The sequence below is a fragment of the Notothenia rossii genome (genome assembly GCF_949606895.1).
Source record: "Notothenia rossii genome assembly, chromosome: 6".
NCBI lineage: Eukaryota > Metazoa > Chordata > Actinopteri > Perciformes > Nototheniidae > Notothenia > Notothenia rossii.
The window spans coordinates 4148144-4164533 of record NC_136909.1 but is presented as its reverse complement, the minus strand read 5'-3'; the positions used below and the strand labels follow the sequence as shown (position 1 = coordinate 4164533).

The 16390-nt window shown below is 40.4% G+C and overlaps 1 protein-coding gene across 2 annotated transcripts; it reads left to right on the top strand.

Moving 5' to 3' along the window:
• Positions 1-1396: 1396 nt before the first annotated feature.
• Positions 1397-15076, top strand: LOC307044041 (gypsy retrotransposon integrase-like protein 1). Of its 2 annotated transcripts, XM_079689066.1 has the most exons (9): positions 1397-1486; positions 1988-2031; positions 4267-4460; positions 6520-6631; positions 6775-6913; positions 7630-7684; positions 8379-8636; positions 10697-10813; positions 14599-15076. In XM_079689066.1, the coding sequence occupies exons 1-9, from the start codon at positions 1464-1466 to the stop codon at positions 14824-14826; spliced, it is 1170 nt and encodes a 389-aa protein (XP_079545192.1). In that variant the 5' UTR covers positions 1397-1463; the 3' UTR covers positions 14827-15076. The 2 variants fall into 2 exon arrangements, with proteins under 2 accessions (XP_079545192.1, XP_079545191.1); XM_079689065.1 differs by lacking the exon at positions 1397-1486 and having other exon boundaries at positions 1546-2031.
• The last annotated feature ends 1314 nt before the right edge of the window (positions 15077-16390 follow it).

Sequence of the window (16390 nt, the reverse complement as noted above, 5' to 3'; positions counted from 1 at the left end):
AGCAGCTCTCTCTGCACACGTCACACTAAGACGCCTTCGCCGGTCCACTTCCTGTGAAATCTAAACAGGAAAAGTCGTGATGAGTTTGAGTACTTCAACTTTTACTCAATTACAAGATCTGAGTACTTCTACTGTTACTCAAGTACAACATCTGAGTATTTCTTCCGCCTCTGCTCCTGAGGCAAATCAAACATTAAAATAAAAGTTCTCACCTTGTTGAACACATCCTCAAACTGTGCGTCCGTCACACAGCCAAGCCTCCTCAGAACCTGAGTGTCAATAATGAACATAATCAGATGTGGGAAGTAACTAAGTACATTTACTCAAGTACTGTACTCAAGTACAATTTAGAAGTACTTGTACTTTACTTGAGTATTTCCATTTTATGCTCCTTTGTACTTTTACTCCACTACAGTTCTGAGGTAAATGGTGTACTTTTACTCCACTCCATGTATTTAATACCTTTAGTTACTTTGCATGATGAATGATGTGAAATATAATCAAGTCTTAAATCAGACTTTAGTTTCACCTGGAGTAAATACTAGCTGCACCTTTACCAGCTTTGATAACACTTTAATATTCAATCATTATAAAACATATTATGAATTATGTATTATTCTGAAATGGACCATTATTTGTTGTATACAAAATATTCATATATGTGCTTGAATAAAAAAAAAAACCGGTTTCCTTACTGAATGATAGTCCAGTCTGAACTATCGCGATATTATGAACTGTTTACTCAATGAATGATAGTCCAGTCTGAACTATCGCGATATTATGAACTGTTTACTCACTACGCCATAGTCCCTTCTGAACTGCTGCTCGGAGACGAAGCGGACATGGAGCTTGTATTCCTCCAGAAAGATGTTATCAGTGGTAAAACAGTTACAGATATAAAACTGACGATCCTTGTTTGTCATGTTAACCCGTTTAAAATCTAATATGTTGATAAAAACGTGCAAACAAACGCAAAAATAACCAACTGGCAAGCTCAACGGCTGTTTTTAGCAAGTAACAGGCAACAAACAGTATACTTCCGGTTCGAGGTTTTCAAAATAAAAGCGACTTTTGTAAAAACTGACTTAAATGTTATTACATCCACATTTTTAAAGTGTAAAGTTTCTCACTTGTGAGATTTAAATGCAATATATTTGAGGGAATTACCATATATTTGATTACAAACTTTGCTCATTTATATACTCTATTTATTTATTTATTTCCGTATTCATTTATTTAAACCCGGACTCATGTATTCATTTAATATATTTATTAATTAATGTATTTATACTTGTCTCATTTTGTAATTAATCAAAAACATTGTTTACATACATTATTTTTTTCATCTGGAGTTTACATGAAGTACCATCCACTGGCCAGAAGGAGGAGCTCATGCTAAACCAATAGAATACAAGCTACGTTATTTAAAAAGTAGCAGAAGAAGAATACAGAGAGGGAGCCTGATGGGGATACTGGGGAACAGAAGGTGAGGGGGTAAGAGCTACCAGGAAGGCCATTCCTAAGTATTTGAGTGAAACAGGATTGATTGGAAGAATTTAAAACAACGTAAATACAGTGGTATAATTCCACAAGTGGTGATAGGATGATATGGTGATACAGACTATTGTACAGTAGGTGGCGGTCTGCACCTAAAAGTTGTTTGCAATCCGCCAAAAACCAAGAGAAGAAGAAAACAGGCACAACAAGCTCAGTATTTTCATCCTGATTGTATTTTGGATGATTAGCAACGTTAGCAGTCGCTTGCATTGCTGCTAAACATGCCGATTAGTACTCTATAGCACATGTTGTTTACCTAGCGTCATACTCGCTGTTCACTTGAGTGATTTTCAGAGTAAAGCATGTTGAGCTCAGAGTCTCTGCAGGTCGCTGAGGAGGAGGTGGTGCTGGAGTCCAGCTCCAACAAACTGGGAGATATTTACACTTTTGTGGCTAAAGGATGCTTTCCTCACACAATGCATCCTCTCAGGAAGAAGAATCTCAAAAGATACGCTCAGAAGTTCATCATTGATGGTAAGGGGTTTGTTTTTCACAGCCTTGATTCAGGTCCGTAGTGCAACACACACTATATACCACGGTGAATTATGTCCCGTAATGTTCTACCACAACTGTGTGTATCAGGTGTTTCTAAACAGGCTTTCATATCGCCGAGTTACCCTGTGTTTTGATGGAAGATACATTATAAAAGTCTACTTTGTTTGGACATACGTATGCCAAACTCATGAGCTGACTTCTACGGAAGAGGAAAGGGGCCACATTTCTCCAAGACATTTGGGTCTGTGACCAAAAGTTAAAACAAAAACATGGGAGTTTTGACTTAAATCTCAGAATTCGGAAAAATAAAAATGTTTATATAAGTCGATTTGTTTGTCTCGGAATTCTACCTTTAATCGCAGTCATGTTCTTCCTCAAAAGAAAATATTTTTCTCTGCAAATTTAATTTTCGGATTGATCTTTTATTAATTGTTTTAAAAAAATCAGATTAAAAAAAATTAATTAATTTTCTCTGATAATTCTTTTTTTTAATTTATTTCCCCAAAAATGATTCTGGAAAAAAGTTTTTCATTTATTTCCGGATTTTTTAAATTGAATTCTGACATTTTTCTTAGGAATTCTGAAAAAAAGTAATTCTGTTTTCTCAAAAAAAAATCTTGTTCTTCTCTGAGAATTTCGGAGAACAAAATCTGAATTATTATTTTTTTGAACTGTTTTTATTAATTTCTCAGATAATACTTTTTTTCCCCAAATTGTGAAAAAGAAGAAGTGGTTTCTCTTCTGTTTGCCTCAAGATTTTTATATCATTCTGACTCTTTTCTTACAATTCTGGAAAAAGGGTTAGTATACGTTTACAGGTGAATACGTCTGCATTTCCTGCCAAATACTAGCCTCAAAAATATTAAAATATAATTAATGCAAATAAAGCTCTTCTACTAATAATAATCAATTCAATAACATAAATTCTATATTATTTTTATTATAATAAAGTTGTAATATATTCAAAACAAAACATGCTTATTACATGCTCAAAAACTGATATTTCTTAAATCTGTAATTAAATGTAGTTCCCTCTGTCAGCAATGTATCAACAACTACACACACATTTCTATCAGTATTTCTCTGTGTTGTGGTTGACATGATGATGACTGTTAGGAGTTAAGGGGAGAGGCTGAGCATCACCATGAAATGTGCAAATTGACATATATGTTTTTTAACTGTTATGTAAGCCAACTAGACAGACAGTTGATCACTCTTCCTCCTGTACATTAGCAGATAAAAGGCATCACATACTTGAATGAATGGTAAATAAAGAATGCTGGAAATAACTGCATCTCCATTAGCCTATATGCTATGCAGAGACTGCCTTCTTCATGTCGTGGATTGCAGCTGATGTTTTAATATAGCAATTGGCAATTTGACTCATACAATAACCCACCTTCGAGTGATGCTCTAGTTTCTTCATGTTTTTTTCCCTCTTGCTTGCGCCGGACTGAAACTGTCTTTTCACCGACATCTCTTCACCTGCACTAGTGGCCTTATCAAAGCCGTGATTGGTCAGATGTCGATTAATTGCAACGGTGTCGGGTTACAGACGTGCTCCCCTTGTCACCTCTCACTCTCGCATATCAGCGGGGGGTGCGCGGAAAACTGCGCACAGCAGCTGAGGCCCTCTGGGCGGGGCCCCCTGCGCAAGACGGGGCCCCGTGCAGCCTGCGTGATTGGCCTGTAGGGAGGGGCGGCCCTGGTTACATACTTTATTTAGATTTTAGATGAATGTTAAATAAACGTATTACACGGCTTGATTGAATACTCAATTCTGATTGGCTAATTTGGAGATTGCAGAGGTTGTTAATACTCGATAACACACCGATGCCAAACAAATAAAAATAGTGCCCGGTGGAATTGATGATCGTTTTTAAGCCAATATAATCATTTTCAATTGATATTTTTCATTCATTTCAAACCTTCATTTATCCAGGTGTATCCCATTGAGATCATTGATCTCTTTTTCAAGGGAGATCTGACTTGACTCATATTGTGAGTCAAGTCGTTGTTTGTTAAGTATGTGGCCGTGAAATAGGCGGATAATGTGCAGCGAGGCGGTCATTATAGAGACATATCACCCTTAAGAGTTGTATTCATTATCCCTTACTTAAAATACAAAGTCTACAACCAAAAGCAGAACTTCAAATATGATTTTAAGGAATCTTCTATTATCCAAAATCTAATATTGTGTCTTCCTTCACTCAGAGGGGAAGCTGTACTACGTCGGGCCGAAGAAGGAGGAGAAGAGGGAGGTGGTGATCGAGGCGGAGAGGAAGAGGCAGATTTTCCTCGACTGCCACTTCAACGACATCGGTCATCACCTCGGCCAGAAGAAGACCGTGCACCGAATCCAGAGCAAGTACTACTGGCTGGGCATCGTCAAGGACGTGGTGGACTGGGTACGTTCGTCTTTAATGCAGTGGCTCAGGAATGAGTCCTAAAACCAAGGGATGAGGCAGCATTGTATCCCTTCCTGTCCTCTGGTCCAGTGTTTCCGCCAGACCAGGGCTGAGAGGGCGTCCGGGGGGGGGGGGGGGGGGGGGAGTGCTTGAATTTCGACTTGAGCCGTCCTATAGATACTGTCTTTTTATGTTAGTCAGCCGGATCATTTGGCTCGGCTCTCTTAAAGCGCCGGCTGTTTTCGGCTCCCAAACGGCTCTTCATGTCACCACAGTTTACCACGGAGCCTCAGTTTTGCCGCTGCGAGGCTCTGGTGCTCTCGCGTCCAAATCGTGCACGTTCCGTGTTGTCCTGTAGCAGGCACCGCCGATGTCGGGGAAATGATCTTCAATACTCAGAAAAGAATCCCACCAGACTCCTTTGCCCCTCCAACAGAGGGATTTCCTTGTCCTTTTTCCTTTTCGTTATTTCAAGCAATAAAAACTCTCGATCTTCTCTCGAATTATTAATATTTTTGGACGCTCGCGTTCAGGGCGTCCCGAGCTGAATAAGGGCGTCAAATGACGGCAAGACGCCTGCCTGGTCTTGAAGTTTTTGCTGAATGTGTTTTAGGTTGTTATCCTGAAATAAGGTCTGAGGTTAACACAAGCTGAAGAGATTTTCACTTTTAGTTTTACGACATAAAATACGTCAGTAAATAACCCACTGTTGGTTGCCAACAAGCGTCTAAATGAGACGACTAAACATCATCACGCCCTACATTAGGGTTATGGCTAGAAAGGATCCGTCTTGTGTAAAACTCTCGCGAGAGTTTGCAAGTCACGTGGCTGAATGTTTACGTTTGGCAGGCAGCCTTTCAGTTACGATCGTTAACATCAGTGGGCCACAGCAAATGATGGTGAGAAGCTAAACCATCTATTAATTATGTCAATGACAGGGAGTGTGATTGTTGAAATAGGTTGTTAGCGGTCTTGCTGTTCAAAGAAGAATGACAACACTGTAGATCACCAACACTATGGTTTATTTTTTATTCACAGGCAAGTCAACGTTGTCGCAGTAAAAGTCCCAAGATAGCTCCTGGTGCAATACAATGTTCCCTTTCAGTGTTTTACTATTATCCTGCTGCATTAATGTGTATGTTGCATCATGTTATGCTGTAGATGTTTTTTCAGAGCTGCTCCAACGAGAGTTACAACGAGAACGTGACGTCATATTTACACAAGACGGATCCTTTCTAGCCATAACCCTAAATTAGCCAAATTTAACTTAGCAGTGGTGACGTGAAGTCATGTGACCGTGCTGTAGTTCCTTTATAGCCCAACATTAGCCTCCTTTAGCTTAGCGGTGGTGACGTGAAGTCATGTGACCGTGCTGTGGTTCCTTTATAGCCCAACATTAGCCACCTTTAGCTTAGCGGTGGTGACGTGAAGTCATGTGACCGTGCTGTAGTTCCTTTATAGCCCAACATTAGCCTCCTTTAGCTTAGCGGTGGTGACGTGAAGTCATGTGACCGTGCTGTGGTTCCTTTATAGCCCAACATTAGCCACCTTTAGCTTAGCGGTGGTGACGTGAAGTCATGTGACCGTGCTGTAGTTCCTTTATAGCCCAACATTAGCCTCCTTTAGCTTAGCGGTGGTGACGTGAAGTCATGTGACCGTGCTGTAGTTCCTTTATAGCCCAACGTTAGCCACCTTTAGCTTAGCGGTGGTGACGTGAAGTCATGTGACCGTGCTGTAGTTCCTTTATAGCCCAACATTAGCCTCCTTTAGCTTAGCGGTGGTGACGTGAAGTCATGTGACCGTTCTGTAGTTCCTTATAGCCTGTAGTTAGCTTTTTCCTTACAAAATCATAAAGTGGTGTTGATATGTGGAGATTATCTTGCTGAACTAAACATGTCAGTATCATAAATGTTTGTTTGACAAAGAGATTATTTTCTGCAATAATCCAAAATCACATGGAGAAATCCCAATTGGACCAGGGAGATGCTGCCTTCAGGGTCCAACAGCTGCTCTACTCTATGACACTGTGGCTTTAACTTTTAACTGTGTCCTGTTTCAGATCAAAGTGTGTGACACGTGTCAGCACACAGAAAGGAGTAAAAACCTGGCCAGGACGGTCCGGCCCATTAAAGTGGACGCACCTTGGGAGATCGTTGGGATTGACATTATAGGTTTTTGCCTTAATTTAATTTCCTCAAATTATATTTATCTGCTGTTTTATTTCTTACTAAATGTTACGTTGCCTTAACTCACCTCACCTTACTTTACTTTACCTTTCCTCACCTTACCTTATCTTCCTCTTCCTCTTCCTCAGGGCCTTTCCCAGAGACGCAGCAGGGGAACTCTAACGTCATAGTGCTCATCGATTACTTCAGTAAATGGCCCGAAGCTTTTCCGGTTCAGAGGACGGATGCTCTCTCTGTCGCAAAATGCATTTCCAAATGCATATACAGGTAGATACACTTCACAAGATCACCTGTAATCACACTTTACCTGACCAGGTGTTTGAAGCCTCATTCATGATATGTGAATCTTAAAGAGGCCCTATTCTGTTTTTGGAGATTCTCCCTCTAGTACGAGAAAAACAAAGAGCTTTTTGAACATCGAAGCATGGACACATGTCACATATTCAATGTGTCGCTATCTCAAAGCAAAGGTAATCCTCCAAAATATCCTAAACAATGCCAATATCCACGATAGGTTTGCCTGGTTTTAACCACATTCTAGTAATGCCATTCTTGCTAGCAGCACTCAGGGTTGAAAATACATATTTTACTTTAGAGGAATGATCGAATATTAAGATTCCAAGTTAAATGGAAAGTCTATCTGAAAAACTTCTTGTAAAAGTCTATGATCTTCCTGCCAGAAAGGATTCAGTGATGTCCAAGTGCAGAATACTGTGTGTATATATAATCTGAAAATGATTCGCCCCGAGGCCCCCACACTGTCTCCCATTTTCCTTCCCTTTCCCATGTGTGTTTTTGTTAGAAAGATCTCACTCGTCACCGGCTTGGTCTTCGATATCAGGATCCATGTATTTATTATCCTCTCAAGAATGGAAGCAAATTCAGAAAAAAAAATCTGACTTTTTCTAAAATGCCCATCAGGACGCAGACATAACTATATTTTTAACCTGACATTAATCTCCTCTTATTCTCTTTTCTTTCAGGTTTGGTGCCCCTAAAACAATAGTGTGCACGCAGAACGCTGACTTCTGTGATGAGGTGAGATTATTAAAATACTGTAAATAAATATTAACGCACAGATGTAAACACCCATGCTGCTGTTTTCACAACATACGACGATATTTTATTATCAGATAAAGTCTAGATGGTTTTTTGCATCGCTGCAGGATCATTTGCAATTTAAGACAAGGATAAACATTAAGAGAAGACATAAGGAAACAGAGATTTCACATGACACTAAAATCACTGTATATCAGTATGTAGTGTCTCTACTTTAAAGAGTCCTCTCCTGCTGATGTTCAGGTGTATATCAGTATGTAGTGTCTCTACTTTAAAGAGTCCTCTCCAGCTGATGTTCAGGTGTATATCAGTATGTAGTGTCTCTACTTTAAAGAGTCCTCTCCTGCTGATGTTCAGGTGTATATCAGTATGTAGTGTCTCTACTTTAAAGAGTCCTCTCCTGCTGATGTTCAGGTGTATATCAGTATGTAGTGTCTCTACTTTAAAGAGTCCTCTCCTGCTGATGTTCAGGTGTATATCAGTATGTAGTGTCTCTACTTTAAAGAGTCCTCTCCTGCTGATGTTCAGGTGTATATCAGTATTGTCTCTACTTTCAATTGTCTGCTTTCTTATTGTTTGTCTGTTCATTATTGTAACAACAACTAAAAACAATAAAAACAAAGTTTAAAATATATATGTATAGATATATGATACATGTTGATTGTCTGTGCAGGTGAGCGAGCGCCTGAGCGACAGGTGGAGCATCGTGCAGGCGGTGTCTCCTCTGGATCCGCCTCAGCTTAACCCTCTGCACGACGGCAGCTTCTCGCAGCTGAAGGAGGCCGTGGAGCAGATGGTGGCGGAGAAGCAGAGCCAATGGGACGACTTCCTGGACCCCGTGCTGTTTCTGTTCAGAACGTCCAGCAACCCCACCACCAAGTTCAGCCCCTACTCCCTCATGTTCAGCAGGAAGCCTGACCTGCCCAACCAGGTGGGAAGAGAAAAGATAAGATAAGAAGTCAAAGTCAACTTTATTGTCAATCTCAAAATATGTTTGTACACACAGAAAGATTGAAAAAAAACTCACATTAAAATGCAAGAACACTCAATAATTTACAATAAATACACCAAATAACCGTTTAAGTAAGCAGGATATATACGTATATATCCCATTTGCATATCCTATATATCCACATATATTTATATATGTGCAAATGGGAGTGCAACATTGTCAATAGCAGCAGGATATATATATATAAGAAGTACTTTATCGATCCCAATGTGGGAAATGTTTGTGATGCAGCAGCATAAAAAGACATGGCATTGTACAGTAAAAATGTAAAGACTAGAAATAAACACGAAAGTAGAAAATATACATGTTGGATTTTCCAATTGACAATAACAAGATATGAAGCAAGTTATTATATTTACATAAGTATGTGACAGATGGAATATTACATATTAAATATCCGTTGGGAATCCATTGTTCAGAGAAGAGAAACATGGTTTAATCAGAATCAGAATATTACCAGGTACGAGCAATTTGACTTGATGTCATAATAATAATAATAATAAAGCTTTATTTATAGCACGTTTCATTCAACACATGCAGCTCAGAGGGGATGTGGCTGAGGTAATGTGAACTCGGAAATGTTGAGAACCCCAACATTTTATGTTATACATGTAGAGTACGGGTCCCCAGAACATAGAAAACTGCATATGTTGTTGAATTTGTTCAGTTAGCATACGTTGTATTTATTAGCATTATAGCCAGGGGTGCACACAACTTTCTCAGTGAGGTACTCAGATGAGTACCTGGAGTCAGTGTTTGGTACTCCAACTTCCAGCTCCCCTCAAAGTTCCCATGAAGCCCTCTGTATCGCGAATGTCAGCGGGTGGGGGTGCTAGTGGAGTATGATGAAGCCCTCTGTATCGCGAATGTCAACGGGGGGGGGGGTAGTAGTAGAGTGCAGAGCTTCGTGACCACAGAGCGTGTGAACGTTGTGATCAGCTGTTTTAGCGCAGTGCTGCTGTACAGGCCGACGTTAACAGCAGCCCTGTCTGTGCACACGGAGACCAACTCCGTCGTCCGATGATCTAACCGCCTTCTGGAAAAGCTTCACATATACATCGGTACGCAAATGCGCTTTGTGACACAAGTGACGGTACGCATTTCAGATTGTTGCCGCGCATGCGTACCTGCATACCACTTATGTGCACCCCTGATTATAGCTTACATGTATGCAGACAATAGTTACAATATGTCTTGGCTGATTTGGTCCATTTTGGAGTTTTTTTTTAAGATGCTGAATCCATTTCTGGTTTTAAAAAAAAGGCAGTTTTAACAAGAATATATCCCTATTTGTGCTCTAGTTGGCTGACTTTGGTTAATTTTGGGTCGATCTGGAAGATTTTGAGGACTATGGATCACTTGGATTAGACAGATTGCTTATTTATAAAAAGAAAATCAACACAGTAGGAATAAAAAAAAATTATTCAGGACCCAAAATGGCAGTTTAAACCAGAAAGCGGCCATGTTTGTAGTCTCTGTGGGCTGATTTTGACCACCATGAGTAGTGTTGCAACCATTGGATACAGAGAGCACCAGATGAACATTATTGCCTCTGCTGTGGAATTTCTTTTTCAAACATTAGGCGATCTGTCCAACCCAAACGATCCAGCATCCACTAAATCCTCAAAATCAACCCAAAATTCATCGAAATCAGCCGACAGAGAAGACAAATATGGTAATCTCTGGTTATAACTGCCATTTATGATCCTGAAAATGTTAGAAATAGATTCAACGTCTTCAATTATCCCAAACTACTCCTAAACTGTCCAAATCAGCCAAGCCATCTTTTAACTTATGCTAATTAATGCAACTTGTACTAAGTGTGCAAATTGCCCAACATATGCACGTTTATACCCGGCAGTTTCTATGTGCTGGGGACGTATACATTTCTATCATAAAACTGTGCGGTAACAGGGGTTATGAGTAGACAACTCCTATGTGGTACGTTTCCTCGCTCTAATTGAACGTGTTTCCTCCAGACGACGTTGAGCCTGCTGAGTTACGACGACCAGGAGCAGGATGAGTTCTCCACGACGGAGAAGGCCTCCTCGTTTCTGAGCGCGATGCAGGAGCAGCAGAACTCTGTGAAGCAGCTGGTGAGCTATTTTGCACTATTTGTTTTAACCATTGTCTTTATTAAAGTTCACCTATTATTCAAAATCCACTTCTTCATGTCTCTTCTACCTCAACATGTGTCCCCTCTTCTTCATGTCTCTTCTACATCAACATGTGTCCCCTCTTCTTCATGTCTCTTCTACATCAACATGTGTCCCCTCTTCTTCATGTCTTTTCTACATCAACATGTGTCCCCTCTTCTTCATGTCTTTTCTACATCAACATGTGTCCCCTCTTCTTCATGTCTTTTCTACATCAACATGTGTCCCCTCTTCTTCATGTCTTTTCTACATCAACATGTGTCCCCTCTTCTTCATGTCTCTTCTACCTCAACATGTGTCCCCTCTTCTTCATGTCTCTTCTACATCAACATGTGTCCCCTCTTCTTCATGTCTCTTCTACCTCAACATGTGTCCCCTCTTCTTCATGTCTCTTCTACATCAACATGTGTCCCCTCTTCTCCATGTCTCTTCTACATCAACATGTGTCCCCTCTTCTTCATGTCTCTTCTTCATCAACATGTGTCCCCTCTTCTCCATGTCTCTTCTTCATCAACATGTGTCCCCTCTTCTCCATGTCTCTTCTACATCAACATGTGTCCCCTCTTCTTCATGTCTCTTCTTCATCAACATGTGTCCCCTCTTCTCCATGTCTCTTCTTCATCAACATGTGTCCCCTCTTCTCCATGTCTCTTCTACATCAACACGTGTCCCCTCTTCTCCATATCTCTTCTACATCAACATGTGTCCCCTCTTCTTCATGTCTCTTCTACATCAACATGTGTCCCCTCTTCTTCATGTCTCTTCTACATCAACATGTGTCCCCTCTTCTTCATGTCTCTTCTACATCAACATGTGTCCCTTCTTCTTCATGTCTCTTCTACATCAACATGTGTCCCCTCTTCTTAATGTCTCTTCTACATCAACATGTGTCCCCTCTTCTTCATGTCTCTTCTACATCAACATGTGTCCCCTCTTCTTCATGTCTCTTCTACATCAACATGTGTCCCCTCTTCTTCATGTCTCTTCTACATCAACATGTTTCCCCTCTTCTCCATGTCTCTTCTACATCAACATGTGTCCCCTCTTCTTCATGTCTCTTCTACATCAACATGTGTCCCCTCTTCTCCATGTCTCTTCTACATCAACATGTGTCCCCTCTTCTTCATCTCTCTTCTACATCAACATGTGTCCCCTCTTCTCCATGTCTCTTCTACATCAACATGTGTCCCCTCTTCTCCATGTCTCTTCTACATCAACATGTGTCCCCTCTTCTTCATGTCTCTTCTACATCAACATGTGTCCCCTCTTCTTCATGTCTCTACTACATCAACATGTGTCCCCTCTTCTTAATGTCTCTTCTACATCAACATGTGTCCCCTCTTCTTCATGTCTCTTCTACATCAACATGTGTCCCCTCTTCTTCATGTCTCTTCTACATCAACATGTGTCCCCTCTTCTCCATGTCTCTTCTTCATCAACATGTGTCCCCTCTTCTCCATGTCTCTTCTACATCAACACGTGTCCCCTCTTCTCCATGTCTCTTCTACATCAACATGTGTCCCCTCTTCTCCATGTCTCTTCTACATCAACATGTGTCCCCTCTTCTTCATGTGTCTTCTTCATCAACATGTGTCCCCTCTTCTCCATGTCTCTTCTACATCAACATGTGTCCCCTCTTCTTCATGTCTCTTCTACATCAACATGTGTCCCCTCTTCTCCATGTCTCTTCTACATCAACATGTGTCCCCTCTTCTCCATGTCTCTTCTACATCAACATGTGTCCCCTCTTCTCCATGTCTCTTCTTCATCAACATGTGTCCCCTCTTCTCCATGTCTCTTCTACATCAACATGTGTCCCCTCTTCTTCATGTCTCTTCTACATCAACATGTGTCCCCTCTTCTCCATGTCTCTTCTACATCAACATGTGTCCCCTCTTCTCCATGTCTCTTCTACATCAACATGTGTCCCCTCTTCTTCATGTCTCTTCTACATCAACATGTGTCCCCTCTTCTTCATGTCTCTTCTACATCAACATGTGTCCCCTCTTCTCCATGTCTCTTCTACATCAACATGTGTCCCCTCTTCTTCATGTCTCTTCTACATCAACATGTGTCCCCTCTTCTTCATGTCTCTTCTACATCAACATGTGTCCCCTCTTCTTCATGTCTCTTCTACATCAACATGTGTCCCCTCTTCTCCATGTCTCTTCTACATCAACATGTGTCCCCTCTTCTTCATGTCTCTTCTACATCAACATGTGTCCCCTCTTCTCCATGTCTCTTCTACATCAACATGTGTCCCCTCTTCTTCATGTCTCTTCTACATCAACATGTGTCCCCTCTTCTCCATGTCTCTTCTACATCAACATGTGTCCCCTCTTCTCCATGTCTCTTCTACATCAACATGTGTCCCCTCTTCTCCATGTCTCTTCTTCATCAACATGTGTCCCCTCTTCTCCATGTCTCTTCTACATCAACATGTGTCCCCTCTTCTTCATGTGTCTTCTTCATCAACATGTGTCCCCTCTTCTTCATGTCTCTTCTACCTCAACATGTGTCCCCTCTTCTTCATGTCTCTTCTACATCAACATGTGTCCCCTCTTCTCCATGTCTCTTCTACCTCAACATGTGTCCCCTCTTCTTCATGTCTCTTCTACCTCAACATGTGTCCCCTCTTCTTCATGTCTCTTCTACATCAACATGTGTCCCCTCTTCTTCATGTCTCTTCTACCTCAACATGTGTCCCCTCTTCTTCATGTCTCTTCTACATCAACATGTGTCCCCTCTTCTTCATGTCTCTTCTACCTCAACATGTGTCCCCTCTTCTCCATGTCTCTTCTACCTCAACATGTGTCCCCTCTTCTTCATGTCTCTTCTACCTCAACATGTGTCCCCTCTTCTTCATGTCTCTTCTACCTCAACATGTGTCCCCTCTTCTTCATGTCTCTTCTACATCAACATGTGTCCCCTCTTCTTCATGTCTCTTCTACATCAACATGTGTCCCCTCTTCTTCATGTGTCTTCTACATCAACATGTGTCCCCTCTTCTCCATGTCTCTTCTACATCAACATGTGTCCCCTCTTCTTCATGTGTCTTCTGCATCAACATGTGTCCCCTCTGTGGAAAGAGACTGTGAAAGTTTCAGGAACAAAGATTCTCTCTCTTTTTGATCGATTTCTATAAAAACCTGTCTGAAAATGAGCTGATCAGATTTTGCCCACTTTATGATGTCATAACGTTGTGTTGTCTTGTGTAACCATTAGCCAATCAGCAACCAAGGAAACCCCCCCCCCCCCCCCCCCTCCCCTATCACCTGAATCTCCTCCTAGAGCACCATAGTGTTCTTTGTAACCAAATCTCTCTCAGAGGGGCGTGGGGAGGGGCTCCTTGTTTAGATCTAAAGTAACAGACAGAGAATCAGCACTTTGGAAACAGGGCTGAAACAGAGGGGATTGTGGGTAATGCTGCAATGATCTGTTTGGTGTTTCAGCCAATCAGAGACAGGCTCTGTATTTATCTGAGACCTGTGATATATTGATGATAAACAGAACCTTTAATTCCCCAGATTGAAAGACACATCATTTCATATTCTATTCTTGTACATATCCCATATTCAATTTACATGTATCTAGACTTTTCATACATACATTTTACATTCAGCATCTTTTTTTAAGCCATCTTATTGTAATCGTTTTCTTTGCCGCTGTTAGTATTTATTCTAGATTTGACATCTCCTCTCCTCCTATATGTGTTTGTCGACCAGGTGTTAGCCAACATGACCGCGGCCTACAAACAGGAGAAGAAGAAGAACGCCAAGCGCCGGACGCACAGATCGCCCTCCGTGACTTTCAAACTCTCCGAGCCTCAGTACGCCGCCGGAGACTCGCCCTCGCCAAAGAAACTGAAGGACAGTTTGTATTTATCTTTCCCTGTGGAGCAGATCAGCTCAGAGGACATGAAGACTGAGACGTTAGCTTTTCACTTAGCGTAGCACCACAACACACACACACACACACACACACACACACACACACACACACACACACACACACACACACACACACACACACTTGAAACAGAATCCATGGACCGAAAAGGAGAAACAGACATGGATGAGTTCCCCCTTTTATCCCGACAAAAACATTTCCCATGATGATGATCTTAACTTATTTTTGTCCGCTGTGTTATACGATAGATTTGTAAGCCACAATACTTTTAAATAAAGCCGTTGTTTCATTGTGTAGACTGTTATTACCTGATGATCATCATGCTATAAGAGAGAAACTCCCTCAGGGAACATCCCAAAAACACCTCCACTCAGAACCAGAATGGGATTAGATTTGGTTTACGTTGTGATACAGAGACACAGAAAGAAGAATACGTAGCAAATCAAATAAAAGTAGCCATTTTAAAAACTATAACAAATTAACAATATTTACATATGACCAATACTATATACTGTATTTGAAGCACAAAACCTCCTCACATACGATGCGATAATACTTGAAACGTTGAAATCAAGTCTCTTCCTGCTGAGATCCGCAATAAAAACTCACCTGTTCACAATGACCTTTTCAAGATTCAAGATTCAATTCTTTATCATCCTGTGCTCAGCAGCTACAGTGTAGATATGTCAATGAAAAACGTCCTCCTCCAACAGAGCAACATGAATATATATATAGGACATAAAACTAATAAAATAGTGCAAGAGAATGTTTGGAGATGTGCAAGTAAATAAAAATAAAATAGAAATAGTGCAAGAAGAGTCTATATACAAGTAAATGGAATTATATATTGGATAAATAATTTGCAAAATGGGTCCCTTGAAAGGCGCTAAATAAAAATATATTGTTATTATTTAAAGACGGCAGTGTGGAGAGGAAATGTGCAACGTGCAGGATTTACATGCATCATGTTATTATGGGGTGGATAACAGTCAGTGTCAGTGGGTGGGTGGTCGATACTTGTTGTACATGAGGAGAGTAGAAGAGAGGAAGAAGCTGTTCAGGTGGAGAGAGGTTTTGGTCCTGATCGTTCGTGTCCAGGTCTCAAAAAAAGAAAGGTGTAAAATTGCTCTAAAATCAACAAAAGTTGCATTAATAAATCTAACTTGCCTTGAGCTGCAGGAACAGTGTAGTAATTGGAGTCTCTGTATTTGCTTAGGGTGGATATATACACACAAAAAGCTGTATAGAAGAAATCTATCGGGAGATATATATTTTTAGATAATTTTAATTGAAATTTAGACTGAAAAATACTAAAAATAAATACTAAATATCTGAATAAAAAGGTAAGAGCAGAGGGATTTTAATTATTTATGAACATATATTTCATTTGGTGAAGGTCCGAATGTTTGTCATTTTAAAGAATCTATTAACAATAAATTAAATTAATAAACACTAAGATTTTAATGTATGTTCTTTTAATTTGATAATTAAGTTTGTCTATTTTATGTGTTTAAATAAGATTATATTGAGCAGTTGAGAACATATCTGAAATGTTTGTACATTTAGATTTTTTTTAAAATAACAATAGAAGTAATAATTGACTTTGAG